This window comes from Hakea prostrata, chromosome 7, assembly GCF_041222555.1.
Source record: "Hakea prostrata isolate BN-2017 chromosome 7, UWA_Hpros_2, whole genome shotgun sequence".
Classification (NCBI taxonomy): Eukaryota; Viridiplantae; Streptophyta; class Magnoliopsida; order Proteales; family Proteaceae; genus Hakea; species Hakea prostrata.
The window spans coordinates 55,552,433-55,572,967 of record NC_142606.1 but is presented as its reverse complement, the minus strand read 5'-3'; the positions used below and the strand labels follow the sequence as shown (position 1 = coordinate 55,572,967).

The 20,535-nt window shown below is 38.3% G+C and overlaps 1 protein-coding gene across 1 annotated transcript in view; it reads left to right on the top strand.

Annotated features, from left to right (window-relative positions):
* LOC149011423 (uncharacterized) overlaps nucleotides 1–20,535 on the top strand; it is a 79,390-nt gene that overhangs the window by 35,386 nt on the left and 23,469 nt on the right. The window contains exons 4-11 of the mRNA XM_089163241.1: nucleotides 2,771–2,890; nucleotides 4,033–4,161; nucleotides 4,246–4,371; nucleotides 11,124–11,179; nucleotides 11,269–11,368; nucleotides 11,507–11,624; nucleotides 11,698–11,907; nucleotides 19,955–20,291. Of these exons, the coding sequence (XP_089019367.1) occupies nucleotides 2,771–2,890; nucleotides 4,033–4,161; nucleotides 4,246–4,371; nucleotides 11,124–11,179; nucleotides 11,269–11,368; nucleotides 11,507–11,624; nucleotides 11,698–11,907; nucleotides 19,955–20,291 (1,196 nt within the window). The remainder of the gene's footprint in view (nucleotides 1–2,770; nucleotides 2,891–4,032; nucleotides 4,162–4,245; nucleotides 4,372–11,123; nucleotides 11,180–11,268; nucleotides 11,369–11,506; nucleotides 11,625–11,697; nucleotides 11,908–19,954; nucleotides 20,292–20,535) is intronic.

Here is a 20,535-nt window from a genome sequence, read left to right as displayed (position 1 = left end):
AGGATGATTGGTGCTAGTTTTGAAGAGATTTAGAATGGTGGGATATCTTTAGATATAGGATGAAAAATTATTGGAATAGGGCAAAACTTTTAGGGAATATAAGTAATAATATAAAGATATGTTCCCCCAAGTGAGGAAAAATAATAAAGGGCTAAAAATAACTAGGATACACAATTTCATGTTCAAATTCCTTAATTTCATGATTCAAAAAAAAAAATTTTTGTTTGGGGGGGGGGGAGCAAAGCTTTTATATACTCGTGGAATATAGGAAATTCAATAGATGTCGAGAAATTATGTAACCCCATTATTCTGACAGTAGCAGTGGGGTTGATTTATAATTTGGAGCATAAGGGGTGTAAATGTAATAGAGAATATTTTCAAGGTGGTGTAATCATAGTCGTCTACAAACTTAGGGGTGTAATGCAATTTGCTCAAGATTTAAAGGTAATTGAGATAAGAGGACAGAAGAAGATGAAGAAGAAGGTGAAACTAGTCGGGAAGACAAATCATGAGAACAAGGAAATTAGCAACAAAAAAAATTGAGAGCAAGATTGACAGTGAAGAATCCAATAGACAGAGAGAATTACTCAGGGTTGGCTGGGGATGGAATAGAGAAGAAAGAAGGTTAAAGAAAATACGTAGAAGGAGAAAGCTAAGAAGAATCAACCTTAGAAGAAGGGGAATATGGAAAAGAGGAGAAGAGGGGGGGGGGGGAGGGAGGGGGCTGCAAACGCCCATTGCTGAAGCTTCAATTCATCTTCCCACCCCCCCTCCAAAATTCTCTTTTTCGTTGCAATTTGAGGGCCTATTTATAGCGTGGCCAAAGCTTTATTAGAAATAGAAACTTGCTAGATTAAAAATAGAAATTAATATCCTAGTTGCTAATGATATAAAATCTTATGAAAATTGGAACTAATTAAAATTAGAAACTACTAGGCTTTATTTTGCAGCCCCATGCATAAATAACTAAAACATAAACTAAACTAAGGTCCTAAAGCTCCCAAAATTAAATTTTCATAAAATCTGATTTTGGGGGCCCCACAAATCTTCTATGAAGCATTCCCAATATACCAAACGTCAGGAGTCCATTGGTGAGAAGGGGCTGGGGAAAGCTTTCACCCAATTCCTACAGTGATGAATATAAGCGCAATTGAAATTCCTGGGGAGTTATACATTTGTGTATTGATAAGACCATTCACTATTTCTTGAAGGTTGGTCCCCTCCAGACCGCCTGGATCCCTCGAGTGAATAGAAAGTTGGATCTACATTGGATCTCACCTAAATCGCCCCATCTATCCTCCTGAGGAGAAGTTTGGTTTCCAACTCTGGTTCGAATAGGAGGAGTACGCCATGCTAATGTGCAAAGGGTTGTGACACTGTTCATATGAACGGTGTTTTGTCCTTCTTTCTTCATGTTTTCTCTTATTGTGGCCCTCCCGGCTGACTTGTCAATATGTGGAACAAGGGGAACTTCTATTTTGGCTAGTTGGCTGGTTTGGATTGGCGTCGAATGCTGGTTTGAATTGGTCCTACCTAGTTGTCCGACATCATGATCATAGGGTCTGAGATGGTTACTAGTAAGTAATTACCAAGTTATACCTTTGTAAAGATAGTGTTTTTGCTTATTTGTTCCCTCCTAACCCACCCCCCCCCCCCCAAAAAAAAAAAAAATAATAATAGTAAGAGGATGCATTTAGGGGATGCCACTTTAAACTGAGATTATTATATTTTGGAGAGTGAGGCATCAACATGTGAGGGACTAGGTTTCCACCATGGACTGATGGGGGAGGCCCCCCCCTTAAAGTGGTTGAATCCCATCTAAATTTAACAAATACTAAACATGTGAGGGACTAGTTTTCCACCAAGGATTGATGGTGGAGGACCCGCTCTTAAAGTGGTTGAACCCCATCTAAATTTAACAAATACTTTGAACATGCTTTAACTGGACTTGGATGTGAAAAGGTGATTACATTATCAGATGACATAAGGCGACAAAAACCTTCTGGTGTTGGTGTGTGGTTCCATAAGGTTCAAGGTTTCAGTTTTTGTTGGGGTTTCAGCAGGGTTGAAACCAAAACGTACCACTGAAAGTCTGAAATGACTTCAGAATAGGTTGTTTTGACTTCTGAGTGCACTAGGCTCCTACATTTAGCAGGTCTTGGGAGGGTCAGAAGTATGCAACCTTCCTCAGAATGCCTCTAATTGACTGAAGGATGAAATGGCACCAACATTGAATCCGTTTCAGTTCCGTTTAGTTGAAAAACTGAAACATTGAAGACCATTCATTTATTTTATTTAGCTTGGACAAGTGTTGATGCGAAGTTTCATCAAAATTTCAGTATTATGAACGCGATTCAAATTTTGCTGCTGAACAGTGAAATGTTGTCAATACATGCCATCCTGATAATAGTTAGGTTGCTATAATCAGCATTAACTAATTTAGAATTAAAAAATACCTGCTTGTTTGAGGGTTGTTTTTTATTCTTATTTTTGGGTGAATCTGTTTTTATTGGTTACAAGATTCAGTTTGAGCTGCTTTTTTTTTTTTTTTTGGGCGCTTTAATATGACAAGTAATTATTGCTTCAATTTGTTTTGTTCTTTTGGACCTCTTTCTTCCCCATATGTGAATACTCTCTTTTCATTGTATCTTCTTTCATTGATGTTTCTGCAGCAGATATTTCTTGGTTTGGTCAATGGTACTCTGTATAATTTTCTAAAATTCCTATTTTGGTTGTAACCTTTTTCTTCATTTTCTTTTGCATTATATAGGTTCAAGGACAACTTAGTTTGTTGTGTGGTGGAATTTTGACCTTTGGACTTGTTCACTATCCATCATCTGAGTTTGAGCTTATGGCAGAAGAGCTCCTTATGAGTGATTCAACACTTAGGGTAAGTTGCTAATACTATTGTTGATTTGTATTTGAATGACATATTCTTAAGTCTAAAATAAAGATCTTCCCTTGAATTCCGTGATCAATTTAATGAATAAACTACTGCAACTTTTGATTCACATCTGCATGGAGAGTCCTTTGAGGAAGGCATATCCTCGTAACTGGTATCCCAAATAGGAAAACAAACCCAATTGTAGTTTGTAATAAGAATGTGCTTCCACATCCTTCTGGATTTTTTGCCTTTTTTGACTGGTGGAGGATGTGTGTGTCAGAATTTGGCATAAACATGGATTTTTTTGCCGAGATCTTGTTGATATCTTGGTTTCTTGAGATATGGAGACGAAATGGAGGTCGAAACTGTGGATTACTCCAAATTAACTGAAATCTTGGATATTGGGCGGTATATCCGATATCTCTTCATGTTTTGGGTATCTCAGTCAAATCTCAGCGAGTTCTTTGTATATCTCGGAATTTTTCTACAGTTTTATGCTCCTACCCTTATCCAGCTTTGCTTTTAACAATAGTGAGTTTAGTCCAACTTGTTTTTACCACTAAGTTGGCCTTGAAATTGAGTTCTCGAACCTTGGGTATAAATGGGCTAAGTATGTCAAACCTAACGGATCTTTATCATTAGTTTCTAATAAGCGTATCCTATACAAGCTTTATATGAGCTTTTAGTTCATAGAAGACTGAAGTTAGAAATAGTTCATTGAGAACTTTAAAAAGTATAATTGTAGTGAAGTACCCTACTTGTTCATGCTTGGTGCTATGAGTGGATTGAAAATATTGGTATTTATTGATTATTTGAATTATCATTATTGAGTAATTTTAAATCCTGTGCATTGATAACTTGACGTGATTCAAGAGAGCGCATCTAGGCGTTGCATTCATAGTTTATTATTTCCAAAAGAAGATATACTGATTACTGAGTAAACTCTAAAGTCAATATCATTTGCAGTTGCTATTTGTTTGTCAGCACCCTGAATGATATGATCCTTTGAAGACTTCCATACTTTTAAGGTTTTCTAGCCTGGTTTTGGATACATATCTTCAAGAAGGCATTTTTTGCCTTCAATGCAATTTTGGGTTTTTTTTTTCTTTCTGATTTAAGTTCTTGCCATTATTTTCAATCAAATTCAGGTTTATGGGGCACTACGTATGACTGTAAAAATGCTTTTGATGTGGAACTCCAAAATGCTTATAGATGGTGGTGGGGTTGCAATGCTTGCAACATCCATGCTGGAGGCTAGCAATTTAGTTGTTCTTAAGGTATTCCACTGCAGTATATTTTCTGTTCTCTGTATTACATTTGGTTGTTGACGTGTGAGATATCTTATTGTATCATCTTTTCAGGAATCCTCTGTCATACATTCTAATGCAAATCTGGGAGTTCATGGGCAAGGCTTGCTGAATTTATCTGGACCAGGAAATCAAATTGAAGCTCAACGTCTCATTCTATCACTATTTTATGAGATTCATGTAAGTGGAAAGCTTCATTATTTAACGTCTATTTTTGTTTTACCTTCATAATTTCATTTCTGATCTGGTTCCTTTCCACTCCATTAATTTTTTCGTCTATATTTGTAATGTTTAGTTTAGTTATGGTACTACTTGATGGGGTTCTGAGTTTCTCTCTTTGAACCTTTTGAACTTACATGGTTTTAATTTCCAACCATCCTTAAATATCGTAACTGGTGAAGATTTATATTGTCCCTGTCCCTGTCCCTGTTTCTTTGATGCAAAGTTAGATACAACTGCAAGCCAAATGGCCAATAACTTCACTCTGGCTTCCCATGGATGGTGGGTGTTGAAACTGTGTTAACCTTTAAATGCTTCAAATAAAAACATAGATATTGTGCGCATATCATCGTTCACTGCATTTTTGGCTGATAGGCACTTATGACAGTGAAACAAGATACTGCTTTTCATCCATTTTGAAATGGTGAGGATCATTTTGGTTGATGTGTTTTTATTGAGATGGCTCGTTGGCCCCTCTGTCAAAGCTTGTGACTCGTTAAGTGAAACAGGGGCCTTTCTGAGCTTAGGGTTATATGATGCAGCCCGAGATTGAAGAGGTTCAACTTGCGGCCAGCTTTCCAGGATTTCAATTCAAAAATTAAGGTTTTAGGGTTTTAAGATTTTTTGGGTCGTTGATTGGGATACGTAGAACATAGGTTATGGTTGTTGGATGGCTTTGGAGAGATATAATGAGGTAACCCTGTTGTTCTAAAGGCTGCCCTCTCTCGGCTGGATGTTCGTCCAGCCTACTTCGAGGACCCCGTATCCCGTACATCATCTTTCTCCCTCCTGGGTCCTGTGGTCCTATGCCGCCGCCTTTCCCGGTCCTTTTCTTTTAGTGCTTCGACCCGAAGCGATAACTTCTAGCTAGTTCAGTGGATAAGATGGCTGCGCTCCAGCTCACTCAAGAATGGGATATTGGCCTTAAGGCAGAGACGAGCTGGCTAGACTCTTATCGAAATTGCATATGCGTAAGTAAAGAGAGAGAGATTCGTCCTGCTTATTTGCTTGATCATGTGCGCGGGAAATGCTTTTGACTGAATTTCCCATTGCTCTCTCTATGGACTGGGTAGATTCCTGAGATATGGGATGAGAAGGTTGGAGGGGAAGCTATGTGATGAGGCATTAAATGAACAAGTGCAAGTGAGGAGGATGCCCAACTTTCAATTTGAATAGAGGTGCTACTGAAGTAGTAGAGAGTGCTGACGTCAAACTCCTAGTATTCAGATTTAATCAGGAGGACAAGATCAAAGTGATGGGGGAAGACCCTTAATACATGCAAAAAAGACTATTAATTCTATGTCCTTGGGCCTTGGACAGGGTTTGAAGAGAATTGATCTTTAGTCTGTTTCGATCTGGAGTTTGCTGCCTAGTTTCCCTTTTTTTTATTGTTTTGTGTAATTTTGAGAAGAAGATAAGGAGAGGAATGAAGGAGTGGAGAAGAAGAGAAGTTGATTTGTGCTATGGAGGCTTTAATGGAATTCGTGAGTACTCCCCTTAACAAAAGTCTCATTTATAAGCTGTTTGCCATAGGATTCCCAATAGGTTTTGTCATAGAATTTAAGTAGGAATAGAACTCCTAATCTTATTCAACTAGGAGTCTCAAATTTGCCTATTTTCCAGGCGCTAACTCACGATGGTTCTATATTCTTTGAATTTTTCCCTTCCTATCACTCCCCTTCAAGTTGGAGCTTATATATTACTCATGCCCATCTTGTTACAAGTACAGTCAACCCTTGCACTTGCTAAAGCTTTAGTGAACAAATCTGCAAGTTGCTCTCTAGTACGCATGTAACTGGGGAATGTTATGCCTTGTAACTTTTAACGAACAAAGTGACAATCAACTTCAATATGCTTGGTACGTTCATGAAAGATTGTATTGCATGCTCTCTGAACAATAGCTTGGTTGTTGCACCGCAACTTACATTAGTGAGTCATCAACAAATCCTAACTTCTGGAGTAATTGTTTTATCCATACCATCTCATATGTGGTATGTGCCACAGCACGATACTTAGATTCTTCGCTTGACCTTGCTACCATAGTTTGTTTCTTACTCTTCTACGATGTTAGGTTTCTTCCAAAAATTGTGCAGTAGCTTGTAGTTGATCTCTTTATCAATAGGTGATCCAACCTAGTTAGATTAGAGAATCCTTCAACATTCCTATGACCAGATTAGTGTAAAGAAGTCCATGCTGTGGTGCTTTCTTAAGATACCTCAGAATTCAAATAATGTGTTGTTTGTGGGGCAGACAAAAACTGACTCACATCATTGACAGGAAAGGCAATGTCAGGTTGAGTCACGGTTAGTAATTCAGCTTCCCTACAAGTCTCCTGTACTTCTTTGGATCATTAAGAATGGTTCCATCTTTTGACATTAACTTTGAATTGGTTTTTATGGGAGTGTTTAGGGGTTTTGATCCCAACGATCTTGTTTTAGAGAGTAAATCAAGTACATACTTCCATTGAGACAGGAAGATGCCCTTTGTTGATTGGGCGACTACAACTCCTAAAAATTATTTTAGCTTGCCCAAGTCTTTGGTCTAAAATTTCTCTTGTAAATAGGTTTTTAACCTATCAAATTCTGAAGTGTCATCTCCTATACTAACATTATCATCAACATAAACCACAAGAAAGATTATGCTTGCATCGGAGTGTTTAAAGAATATAAGTGATCGCTCTTACATCGTGTCATCCAAAATTCTATCACAACAGAAGTGAATCATCCAAACCATGCTCGAGGTGACTGCTTGAGGCCATATAATGATTTGTGGACGCGACAAACCAAACCCTTCTCCCCTAAAGCAACAAACCCAGGTGGTTGCTCCATATACACTTCCTTATGCAAATCTCCATAAAGGAATGCATTCTTTATGTCCAACAAAACAAGGAACATTGGTAGGTAGTGGCAAGAGAGATCAAAATGCGAATGGATGTAAACTTGGCAACATATAAAAAACTATCTAGATAATCTACTCCGTAAACTTGAGCATATCCCTTTGCCATGAGATGAGCTTTCAAGCGAAACTAAGAACCATCAGGATTAACTTTCTCACTGATTGTCCACCGATAACTAAGAGTGGAGGCACAAGATCCCAAGTTTGATTGTCTTCTAAGGTCTGTAATTTGTCTTTCATTGTGCTAGCCCACCTAGGATTAGACAAGGCTTTAAGAACATTCTTAAGGACAGAATGAGTCTCAATAGTAGATAAAGCAACAGAAAAAGCAGAATAACAAACAAAACTAAAGATGGGTTGTTGAACAATGACGAGTACCTTTCCTAAGGGCAATAGGAATATCAAGGTTAGATGTTGTGGGAACGTCCTTAGGATCAGCCGACGAAGTTCTCATAGAGGTAGAAACCGCAGGTGCAGGGGGTAGGTGGTTTTGGATGGGGCCAATACAGTTTCATGATGGTCGGCAGAGGTGGAGGTGAAGGGATTGTGCCCTATGGAAAACATTTTGAATAACTGAGAGAAATCATCATTTAGGTCAAAAGCTAATAGATTCAGTGTAAAAAGGAGTGTACTCAAAAAGTGATACATCTACAGTAACAAAATATTTTCGTAAGTGGAAAGAATAACAACGATATCCCTTTTGGGTGCAAAAGTACCCAACAAATGTACTCTTAACAACGTTTAGAAATTCCAGGGCGACAATCAAGAAGGAAACATACATTACCAAATATGCAGGGAGGCAAAGCAAATAATAGAGAATAAGGAATACCACCTTGTAACACAGATGAGGGCATCCTGTTAATGAGATAATAGGTAGTCAAAACAACATCAACCCAAAAAGATTTAGGAACCTTCATCCCAAAGAAGAGAGAATGGGTGACCTCCAATGGTTGTTTATTATTATTATTTTTTTGTAACCCCATTTTGTTGAGGAGTACCAACATAGGAGGATTGATGAAGAATTCTATTAGAAGCCATAAATTTACAAAAGGTATTAGAGTTTTTAAAATTTTTTTTTTAGTAATTCTCTAGCATTATCACTGCGAAAAGTGTGAATAGAAACACCAAATTGAGTATGAATTTCAATAAAAGAATTGCAAATATGTCTAGTAATTCTAAATGATTTTTCATCAAATAAAGCCAAGCGATTCCTGAAAAGTCATCCACAAATGTAACAAATTATTTGTAGCCTAAAACAAAAGTAACAGGATAAGGTCACCACACGTTAGAATGAACCAAAGTTAAAGGTTGGTCTGATCTTTTATTTATATATGTGGGTGAAAACTCACACAATGAAGCTTTCCAAGCTGACAAGATTCACAGTCCAAACTAGAAAGAGAATGAAAATGGTTATCTAATAATTTTAAGTTTTCCAAAGAGGGATGCTCTAGTTGACAGTGTATTTGATTGGGGATGGAAATATTAGAACAAGTAGTAGAGGATATCTCCTTGAACAGATACAACCCCCTTGACATAAGGCCTCTAGCAAGCGTCTAAGATACTAAAATAAACAAAAGCTAGGAAGAAATGTCACAAAACAGTTATTAGTGAAAGTAACTCTATGAATTAATAACAAGTTGAAAGGCAAATTAGGTATGTAAAGAACTGGAGGTAAGGTTATGGATGTAGTGTGTTGAACGGTGCTCATTCCCTTAACATTGGTAGGAGACCCGTCAACAAATGTAACCAAGGAGGAGGATGAAACAAAGTAGAAAAGTTTACCTATAGCCCTAGTCATATGATGAGAAGCGCCTGAGTCAATGATCCAATGGCGAGATGTGGTAGAAAGGCAAGTGGTAGTAGTACCTATCTGAACAAGGGTGACAGTGTTGGATTGTGGTTGAGTGGCCTAAAACTGAGTAAAATGAATGAAGTCTTCCTCGATCATCTTTAAAGTCTTACCCTTAGGTTGAATTTTAGTGGTTGTAGAGGTTGGTTCAAAAGTGGTGTTTGCATTAGCAATCTTTGGGGCCTTCCAATGAAGTTTCCACCAAAATCATTGAATATGTCTTGGACGGCCACCAATGATTTGTCCTCCAGAAGTGCTGCGTGAAACGGTTGCCAAGGCTGAATTTGCAATAGTGTTATTTGGAATCTCTCTTGTGTCACAAAGACCTCTCAAAAATTTATAAGCCAAAGCAGGGACATGATCACTACCAAGAGTTTGTGCTCTAATTGCCTCATACTCCTTTCTAAGACCTCCCAGGAAACTCATGATGGCTAACTATTCTCTTCGATTTTGCATGGTTCTTACATTGGAGGAGATGGGTGGGAAAACAATTATTAAATCTTTATACATTCTTGTAAAATCTTTAAAATACTGAGTAATATCTCTACCCAGGATAGGGTTTAAATATACTGAGCGATCTGAATCAGATCAATCCCAGAAATTAAGAATCAGAGTCAGAACCAGATTTATCCCAGATATAAGTACCAAATTGCAGCAGCAACTTAACTCAAATCAATCCAAACTGAACCAACAAAACAGAACAAACCAATCGAACCAATCAGTTTCAGAATATCCTAATCAAACTTCCAGCCCTAAACATATCAAAACCCTACCATAATGCAGAGAAAGAACTCTCCAGCAAGTCTCAGAGCAACTTACCAGAAAATAGCAAAACTCCGGCACAACTGCGGCATCAAACAAGGCAAGAAGACCTACAGCTTTGGTACCATGTAATTTTGAGAAGAAAATAAGGCGAGGAACGAAGGAGAGGAGAAAAAAGAAGAAGTTAATTTCTGCTGTGGAGGCTGTAATGGAAATCGTAAGCACTCTCCTAAACAGAACTCTTATTTATGAACTGTTTACAATAGGATTCCCAATATGTTTCGTCATAGAAATTTAAGTAGGAATAGAACTCCTAATCTAATTCAACTGGGACTCCCAGATTTGCCTATTTTCCCATTGTGAGTTAGTGTCTTCTGCTAACTCAGATGGTTCTTTCAGGTGCTAATTCATGATGGTTCTATTTTCTTGTAATTTTGGCCTTCCTAACAGCTTGGAATGCCTTAAGTTCATTATGGTGATTGATAATGTGACGAAGATGATGGAGATGCGACATCTTATGTGAGGTTGTATATTGAAGTCGGGGTGAAGGTGGCTGATGTTTCCTAGGATGTGGGCCAAATTCAAAGGATCCTTGATGAATAGAAGACAGAATCAGGCTTTTTAGGTCCAGTAGCTAGGGTTTTCGGACCCTACAACCTGCGGCTAGGGTTTTCTAGGTTTTTATGGGAAATTTAGGGTTGGAACGGAAATATACAGGGTTTGGCCAGAAGGATTTAGGGTTTAGATGTGTGAGGGTCAAATCTGATTCTCGTATGTTCTGTTAGACCTTTATTTAAATGGGTCTATACCTGTAAGAGAAGAATGGGACCATAGGCCTGGGATGTGAATTACACGTGAGGAACAGCTGGGGAGAGTGGGAAGGGGGCCCATTTAGGTTTTAGTTGGGTTTGCCATTGCCTCTATCTTTCTTTTCTTTACTCTTTTCTTTTGGTTTTGTTTCCTTCATTTTTTTCTTTTTTTTTTTTTTGGGGGTGGGGGTGGGAGGGGAAGATATACCTGGAATGGTTGGCTACTTGTAACCCTTCTTCGATTTCCTACATGTCCTCTGAAAATATTTGGCTGCTGAATGTGCTTTGTTGTAAATTGTTGAACTTCTAAATGGTTGATGGATGCTTCATTTTATTTGCTCTTCTTAGTTTGCTCAGGTGTATGTTTCCCAGTTAAGTGTTTTCTATGTTACATGTAGGTTGGGCGTGGATCTGCTTTGCAGGGTCCCTTGGAGAATGCAACCACTGATAATGTGTAAGTTTGGAGTTGGATAGGCCTCAGCCCTCATATTTGCTTCTTTTCTGTTTTCGTATTCATTAGGTTCTCTCTTGCTATATGTTTAGGACACCAAGGCTTTACTGTGAATCTGAAAATTGCCCATTGGAACTTCTTCATCCACCTGAGGATTGCAATGTGAATTCTTCTCTAGCCTTCACTCTTCAGGTGTTTCTCTACATCAAATGCTGATGTGATTGAGAATTAATTCTATTCGTTACAGTAGGCTTACAGGTTCAGTACTGTGCATACAATGTGCTAGTCTCCTTATGCCTTCACGATAATGATTTTGTAGCTTCCATGCAGATTTGCCGAGTTGAAGATATTACTGTTGAAGGCACCATAAAAGGATCTGTCATTCATTTCCATCGGTTGAGAACTGTTGTTGTCCAGTCTTCTGGAATAATAAGCGCTTCTGGGTTAGGTACTTTTGACTTGCTTACACACTCACACATACATATACATATATTCCGTTGATTCAAACTGTCGGTATGTAGGTTGCAAAGGTGGGGTTGGTCGAGGTAAGGTTTTGAGCAATGGTATTGCCAGTGGTGCGGGGCATGGTGGTAAAGGTGGCAATGCATTTTATGAAGGTAGTTTCATTGAGGGTGGTGGCACATATGGAGATGCTGAGTTGCCTTGTGAACTGGGTAGTGGAAGTGGAAATGATAGCTTAGGTGGCTCAGTGGCTGGTGGTGGTATCATAGGTAAGTTTTCTATGCCATTATTTGGAATTTTCATCCCGCTTCCCTTTTCTCAGTTGTTTTTTCTTCTTGTCTTTCTTCATTTGTGTGATTTTTCTTTCAATAAAGAAATTGTAACATGTTTTCTGCATTGTCTTGTATCTGTTCTTTTTTCATAACAGAAGTTTTAATGTGTTTTTGCTTCCTATTTTATTATCTTGATTGATATTGGTTGAAATGGCATTTGCCATCTTCTTCATTTGATTGCATAGCGATAGAGATGTACTATGATAAAGAAAGCCCTCAAAACTTTTGACAGCTTGGGATCCTTCTATACTGGTTTATTCTTGTTGCATTTGCTTTAACTAAACTTGATAGCTTCTAATGAAATTTGACATTGCTACTCGTAACTGGTTGCCTTATGGGTCTTGGTGAGATCCCTATTAGGTTACCCTCTGGATATAAGTGTTCCTACTCCTATTCATGGTCCAAATTAACACCATGGGAATCTGAAATTTCGGTCAAAATGACCAAAATTTCTTTGACACTTCGGGGACTTTTTCTTACAAGTTTCGACAACAAGTTTTGACAAGTTTTTGGGGGTATTTTTCAGGTGGGACTCTACATATAAGCTAATAAAAGCATAAATAACACATTTAACACATGCATTTTGCTAAAAAAATCAATGTAAATATGTCATTCAAAGTCATAGCATACATGGAGAGGTTTCCGACAGATGTAGTATAAACTGTAAATGTAATTTTCATTATATAACTTCAAGAAATGCCTTAAAAACACCTAAAATCACAGAGTTCAAGTAATCAAACCTCAAAACTTCGAATGCATCTTTATGTGTTCCTTATGCTTTAATTAGCTTATATGTAGAGTCCGCTCCAAAATGCCCCCTAAAACCCTGTGAAACTTGCGGTAGAAACTTACAGGAAAAAGTCCCCAGTTTGGCAAAATTTTGACCATTTCAAACCAGTTCACCCAAGTTTCGACCCATTTCGGTCGGAATCTGGGCTTTGACCAGTTTGACCAAAATTGTCGAAATTTTGGTCAAATTGGGGATTTCGTATCGGTCCCTCTACATCTCATTTTGGTTTATTCCAAAACTGAAATTTCAGTCACATTTTGGTCGAATTTTGGACTATGGTCCTATCCTCAGCAGACCTCATAGACTGTCCAGATTAATTCCAGCTGCATAGCTGTACATGGGGAGTTAAATTAGAAGAATATTTTGACCATTGATATCTTGGCTAAAAAGAGAGATTTGGAATGTCTCTCCTTAGTGTTATACTAAATTCTAAGACTCAGGACAGTTACTATTTACTTATAAACAAGGTCTTTAATGGAAAATGATAGTTCAGTTAGGAATTTAGATAACACTACAAGCATGGTTTAAGTATCAACCAAGACGAGGCGAGACAGATCAATACGTCTAAATATCACTTGCTCATTTCTCTTAAAGATTGGGTGGTGCTTCATACTCGGGCTTGATTAAACTTCGCATTATTTTCTCTATTCAATTTGGGCTAAAATTTTACAAATGAGGTAGATAAGATACTGTTTATATGAGATACTCTTTACCACACCGATCCACCCTTATCCCTCCACATGGTAGGTCATGGAGCATTAAATATCACTATAAACTATGGTTGGGAAACTTAATTAGTGGTTAATATAATATTTTTCTAGGTTTCCCCTTAATGGATTGCTCATTCAATACAAACAGAAACTGAAGATGGCAATAATCACACTAAATGTGCAACCAAAGAAGCTTATCTTGCTTAGTATTAATTACAAAAATAAAACCATGTCCAAGGCCAAGCCATGCAGAGACATATCTATATGACACACTATTACACACTGCCGTTGAACAACAAACTCAGGAAATTGCTCCATATAAACTTCCTCATGGAGATCACCATTGACGAGAGCATTTTTAACATCAAGCTGATATTGGGGCCAAGGAAACATATTAGCTAAAGAAATTAAGATCCTAACTAATGTCATCTTAGCAGTAGGAGAAAAAGTTTCCAAGAAGCCACACCATACACTTGGGCATACCCCTTCACCACGAGTCAAGCCTTCGAAAGAGCAAGACTCCCATCTGAATTAACTTTCATAATAACCACCCCACGATACCTAATGGCCTTCTTCCCAGGAGGCAAAGGCACTAAATCCCAAATATGATTGTTTTGTAAAGCAGACAATTCTTCCATCATAGCAGTTGTCCATTCTATACTAGACAAAGCTACTGTAATAGTCATAGTAAGAGGGTAATTCTCAATGGTAGATAAGCAAGCATGGAATATGAATGATAAGTTGGCATAAGCCACAAAGTTAGGAACATAATATTGAATAGAACTCTTAGTGCCTTTGCGAAATTGGTACATCAATGTTAGACAGAGCTCCTAGGGAGGATGGTTTAAACCAAATTCTCAGGTGTATTGATTTTGATATTAAGACCTAAATTGGGTTCACTCCAGGATCCTCTCTTTGACAACCAGCAATACTCCTTGGAGGAATTAGGGTTTCAACTACCCAATCAGTACCCAAGATGTGTTGGGGTTGGGCTGAGGAACTGGTAATTTAGGTATAGGATCAACTTCAGACCTGGGAATGGGATTCTGGATAGGGTAAAGGGGTTTTAGAGTCTGTGCCTAATGGGAATTAAGGTAAAGAGTCTTGCGGCAAGGGGGATGGGGTTTAGGGTCTGTAAAAGGGAAGGGGCTACAATCTTGCGGCTAGGCAAACGGGCTTTGGAGGTTTGCGGTTGGATTTAGATAGGTTTAGGGATGAATTGCGGTGAGAATAGGTGGCTGTACTAAGGTTCTTGGATGGATCTTGATCCTTTTTTCTCTCTTTCTTGCTTACTGTGATCTTTCTTGGGATTTTTTTAATGGAATCTTGATTTCTTTTCTTTTCTTTCTTTTGTTTCTGTCTTGCATTCTTTGATCTTCTTAGGTTAGGGAAAAATTCTGCTGTTAAGGTTTTCAGGGTTTCCTAAGCTGCTGCAGGTTAAAGAAGAGGAGATGAAGGGGAAAAGGAAGGGGGAAGGGCTGTAATTTCTTTAGGGTTAGGCCTTAGGGGACGATAGGGGATGACCTAGGGTTGAAGTGGGGAGGGTTCCTAGAGGTGCAGCAGGGTGAGAAGGGGGCTGGGGATGTCTGCGATAGAGGGAAGAGGGGCTGGGGTGGGTGGGGGGGGGGGGGTTCTGTATCTACTTGGAGATGGTGAAGGGCTGCTGTGGTTGTTAGATTGCTGCTGGAGGTTAAAGAATGCTGAAACTGAAGAAGATGATCACTAAACACCAATATGGCCTTCCCGAGAAGCCATGATTTGACTAGCCTTCAAACTCATATTTTCTTGATTCAATTCAACTTAAAGATTACATAGTTTAAAGGATTTGCTTATAGCCCCAAATAAAGAAATAAAATAGGACTCTAAATTGAAAAACCAATTTGAACTCTAAATGGCTTATCCAAAACTAACTCAATTACTAGTTGACCAAGATGTTGACTTAAACAAGAAAACTCAATGACTAACTCTAAAGAACTCCATTCCAAATGTAAGAGTAGATATGGAGTACTAAAAATGAGGAGAATTAAACGTACTTGTATTAGGGGATCCCAACTGAATTGGGAATCTCACCTAAACAAGGACCCTTAAATAACTTGCAAAATATTAATCAGAAAAATAGAATAAAAATATATCCAAGGTCCAGACAGTATCTTGGACTCGATGGGACCCATGTCAAGTTATCATAGGGTAAAATTACCAAAATACCCTTGGATCGAATAAGGGGTCCTAGGGTTTAGGGGATCATTGGAATCATCCCTATGCCCTGAGGAACCCCTAGAAATGACCGGATTTGGAGAAGGTGCAGGAGCAGGAGGGGTAGCATTTGGTTGGTGTTTTCTTCGGTACTCTATTAAGGCATTCAGATGATTAGCTGGAATTCTTGGATGAAGAGTATCCTGTGAAACAGTAGTTTGAACAGTGGTGACAGAGACATCATCCTCAAGGGTGGAGACAGAAACATCAGCAAAATAAGGTGTTGATTAGAAAGGAAGCATCAGTAGAGACAAAATATTTCTGTTAACTCAAATGAATAACATAACTTTTCTGAGTATGAGAACAACCAACAAATATACATTTCAGAGCTCTGGAATCCAATTTAGATATGCAGGATGAAGTCCACGGATAAAGCAGACACTCACAAATCCACAAGGATGTAAACAATCCGGGGAGTGGATGGAAACTGTTGTAAGTTTGAGAGATTACTATTTAGAATGTGTGATTTATTTATACAATGGGATTGGGGTATTTATAGTTACAGTTGAGTAAATCTTACTTGAGAAGGAAAAGGAATTCAAAAACAAGTAGGAATAGAAAAACTAACCCTAGACTGATAAGGATACTAGTCTAGCATGATAGAAAATGAAAATTGATAAGATAAGGAAACAAATATATAATTAAAATAGGATTTTAAAGAGGAGTCCTACTCCCATTAGGAAACCTCTGAATATAGTGCCAGCACTAGTTAGCATCGGATTGAGAGGGTTATTTTCCCTCTTACAATACAAACAAAACAGAATAAGGAATTCCTTGAAAAACACAAGGTTGCATAGTATTACTAAAAATACAAACAGCTAATGCTGCAGCAGTCCAGAAAGATTTAGGCACCTTATTATAAAAACCAAAGAATAAGCTACTTTTATAAGGTGACGATTCTTCCTCTTTGCAACACCAGCTGCTGTGAGGGTATAGGCAGTAGATACCTGTTGGAGGATGCCATTAGAATTCACAAAGAAACTGAGAGTGTTCAAAAAATACTCCTTCATATTCTCACTTCAATGAATCATAACCATAGTATTGAACCAAGTATGGATTTCCTCAATAAATAAAATTACAAAATATATCAAATAATTTAGTTTGCTTTTTCATTAAATAAATCCAGGTGACTCCGGTATGGTTATCCACAAAAGTAACAAGATGTCTTAAACAGAAACTAGAAACTGTAGGGCAAGGACCCCAGATATCAGAATGAAACTAAAGCAAAAGGGTGGAGGTCCAGTGAAAAACCCAAGGTGGATAGCTCAAAAAGTGAAGCTTCCCAAATTGACATATGTAACTCAATACTGAAAACAACGATCAAATTATTTCAGACTTTGCAAAGAAGGATGTCCCAATTAACAATGAATCTGATGCAGTAGCGAGATGCTTGAACAGACCATAGAAGTGTCAAGCAAATTTAGCCCCTCAGATTTGCAACCCTTACCAAGCATCTTGTTCATCCTAGGATCCTAAAAGAGACAAGAGCTAGGAAAAAAGGGTCAGAATTATTATGTTAAGTGTGAAGTTTATGAAAAAATCTAGGGCCGAGAGGCAAGCTGTTGCATTACTTGATTGTATGAGTGTAGCAATAGTTGGCTAGGAGTCCACGATTGGGCTGCCTAAAAGTGGGTGAAGCAAATAAAATCTTTTGCTGACATCTTCACAGTTTTATCTTCAGACTGTGGGGTTGTTATGAGTGGTCTATGTAGCAGTAGTAGTACTAGCAACCTGAAGGGTTTGCTGTGTAACTTCAAGCAAAATCTCTGAATGTGTCCTGGTTGACCACAGGTCGACAGTGATCACAAGTCATAACAGGGGTATCTATAGAGTTTTGAGAAGTCGTAGGGGGTTTTCTTCTCGTAGCAGCCCCACGACCACGAGTATTTCCAGAATTAGATCTATGGTTATTGGTGAATGTGACATGAGCAGATGTTGCAATTGGCTGTAGTATCATAACGGCAAGTTGCTCACGTACTCATGGTAGCTCTACACATTGGTAACATTAGAAGTAATTAGGAGTATGGAATTCAGTTCTCCATACATTGTTTTGAAGTCTATAAAATATTGAGTTGAATGACAACCCTTTTGATCAATCTGTAGAACTGTTGGGACAACTCATATATGTGGGAGAGATTATCTGTCTAGAGTACAGGATATTCAAGTACTCCCTCAGTTCTCTGTTAGTATTAATATGGGCAACAACATCCACAGTAAGTTTCTCCATAGAATTCAAAATTTGTCGTAAAATAAGAGCATTCACTGCCTGCCCAGTTAGGGTCTGTAGTATCAGGCTTTTTGGTCAAATGGTCTGGTTGGCCTCTTCCAATAATTACTACCCGTAGTGCCTTCATGTTTATGGTCTGAGGAAGAGTATAAGACCTCAGACATGGTATTTTTGTTCTCAGTCGGCCTCAGCCATCAAGTATTACTCATATCTAGAAATTGTGGTGAGAATCCTTCAATAAAATAGAAGGTTAGACACTTCTTAATCCATTCAAATCATCCAAAGACCAAAACCAGCGTGAGGTGCTGGCCCCTTTTTCAAACGAAAACCAGAAAGCCTTTGAAATCAGCAGTGATGCTTGTTCAAGCATTGCAAGAGATGTTTGAAGGAATAATATTAGGAATTTAAATTCCCAGTGCAACCTACTGATGCCATGTAAATCAAAGAGCAGTGATGCAAGAGAAAAGGAAACAGGAGAGGCGAAAGGTAGAATAGCAAGAAGAAGATCCTTGCAGAGGAGCCATTTTGTGTTGTGTGTAAGCCTCCAAAGCCAACTATCTTATTTATAAACTAAAATCATAGTGCAAATATAGAAAGGAAGGTTTAAAGACTGAAAATATAAACAAATTAAGTCATGGATCTTTCTGTCTTGAGTTAGCGCTAATGCTAACTTGAGGCTCTATTGTTCTTCCAATTTTTCCCTCTAACAAATTGGAACCATGATGTTTAACTACAATTTTCTGGCATTCTCCTTGCTCTCATAATCTTATCAAACAGCTTTGTTTGCCAGGATAAACCACATACTCATAAGCTCTTCCACACCTCTAGTGAGACCTCATATGGAAATCCTCCTTAAATATTCTTTTACTTCATATCTCTTAACTTCTATTTGCATTTATCTTTACATGTGGCGTCTTGATGGATAGTCTAGTATTTTCCAACACTAATACTTGAAATATCTTCATTTACTACACTGAAGATATATCCCTTCAATCTCTCCTTAATGTTCAATCTTCACCTTAATGAGCTTCAACGCAAATTTTACTTGTTTTATGTCATCCATTGTCCATTACACTTTTGTGTATTTCTGGGAAGGGGTTGGGATGAGAGGTTTTATTTCGAAAATAGAATCTCTTGGTTTTGGCAGCTTGTACATCAACTTTATAGCCTCAAGGTTGTCCCAGCGAAAATTGTTGGGGTAAGCCTGCGTAGGAAAACTGTCCCCACTGGACTCTGCTTGTGTGGAAGCCTTTGGCACTGGGTTTGCCCTCTTTTATATCTACTTTATAGGTTCCATATTGATCCATATTGGTTCTATGGATATTGTATTTTATGTATCATTTTGTATCATATCGACATGGTGAATTTTGATATGTATCTTTTGATAGTTGACACCTTCTCAGGAATGTTTTCTGTTCGGTAGGCAAGCTGGCTGAGTTGACCGGTCTAGGATTAGCTGTGGACGAGTTCTTGATAACATATAATTATTTTATCTCATCTTTTTTTGTTACTTTGTGGTTGGCTGTCTTGGAGGGTTCTTTATATATATATTGGATGAATGTTTTGGAGGGTTTATCTTGTTGTACATAATTTTCCTGTTTCCTTCTTATAAGGTTTGTTGCTTATCAGTGTACCTAGGGAGGGGACAGGGAATGATCAAAGTCCTGGATCAACTTCAGGATATGAAGCACTTGAATTTCAAACCATTCCTTGTGTATAATGCTGGATAACTACACTTAATTTCCATTCGAGCTGTAATTCTGGTGCTTTTGATGATCCTTTTCTAGTGAATCAAGGAGTAAGGCTGTGTACACATTTGCTCCTGCTCAAACCCTGTGTTAGCGGGGGTCTTGTTGACTGGGATGCTCCCCCCCCCCCCCCTTCCTTTTCTCCTTTTCGGTTGATCCTCTTGTTGATTTTCTATATCTAAGAAGTTGCCTGATATAAATTGGGGCTTGAATTTTTAATAACGTCAGTCACTCCTGTGTCTTCTACTACTGACAGTGATGGGTTCGTTGGAGCATTCATTGTCAACTTTGACAGTTTATGGTTCACTTAGAACAGATGGGAAAGGTTTTGGACAGAATATCAACATGCGAGATGACTGGGTCATAGATTCTTCAGATGGAGGCCCGGGGGGTGGATCTGGTGGTACTATTCTTTTGTTTTTGCGCACACTGACACTAGCAGATACTGCTGTCCTTTCAAGCGCTGGAGGACATACCAGATACAATGGCAGTGGTGGAGGTGGTGGGGGAAGGATTCATTTTCATTGGGCATATATTCCCACAGGTGATGAGTATCAGCCTCTATCAAGTGTTGAAGGACGCATAATTACAGGGTCTGTATCTAATTGAGTAGTTTTTCATTTTATATGGTGTGCTTTATGGCTTACCTGCCAGTGTCTCCATGAGTTACTAAACAGACTATGAATTTGTGTATTGCATCCATGTGACAATGTTCTTTATGCACTGTGTGTTCTTGAAGTATTTCTGTCTGTATTATCCTCCTTTATTCACTAAGTACATGATGAAATTCTCACAACCCCCCCCCCCCCCCAAAAAAAAAAAAAAAAAAAAAAAAAA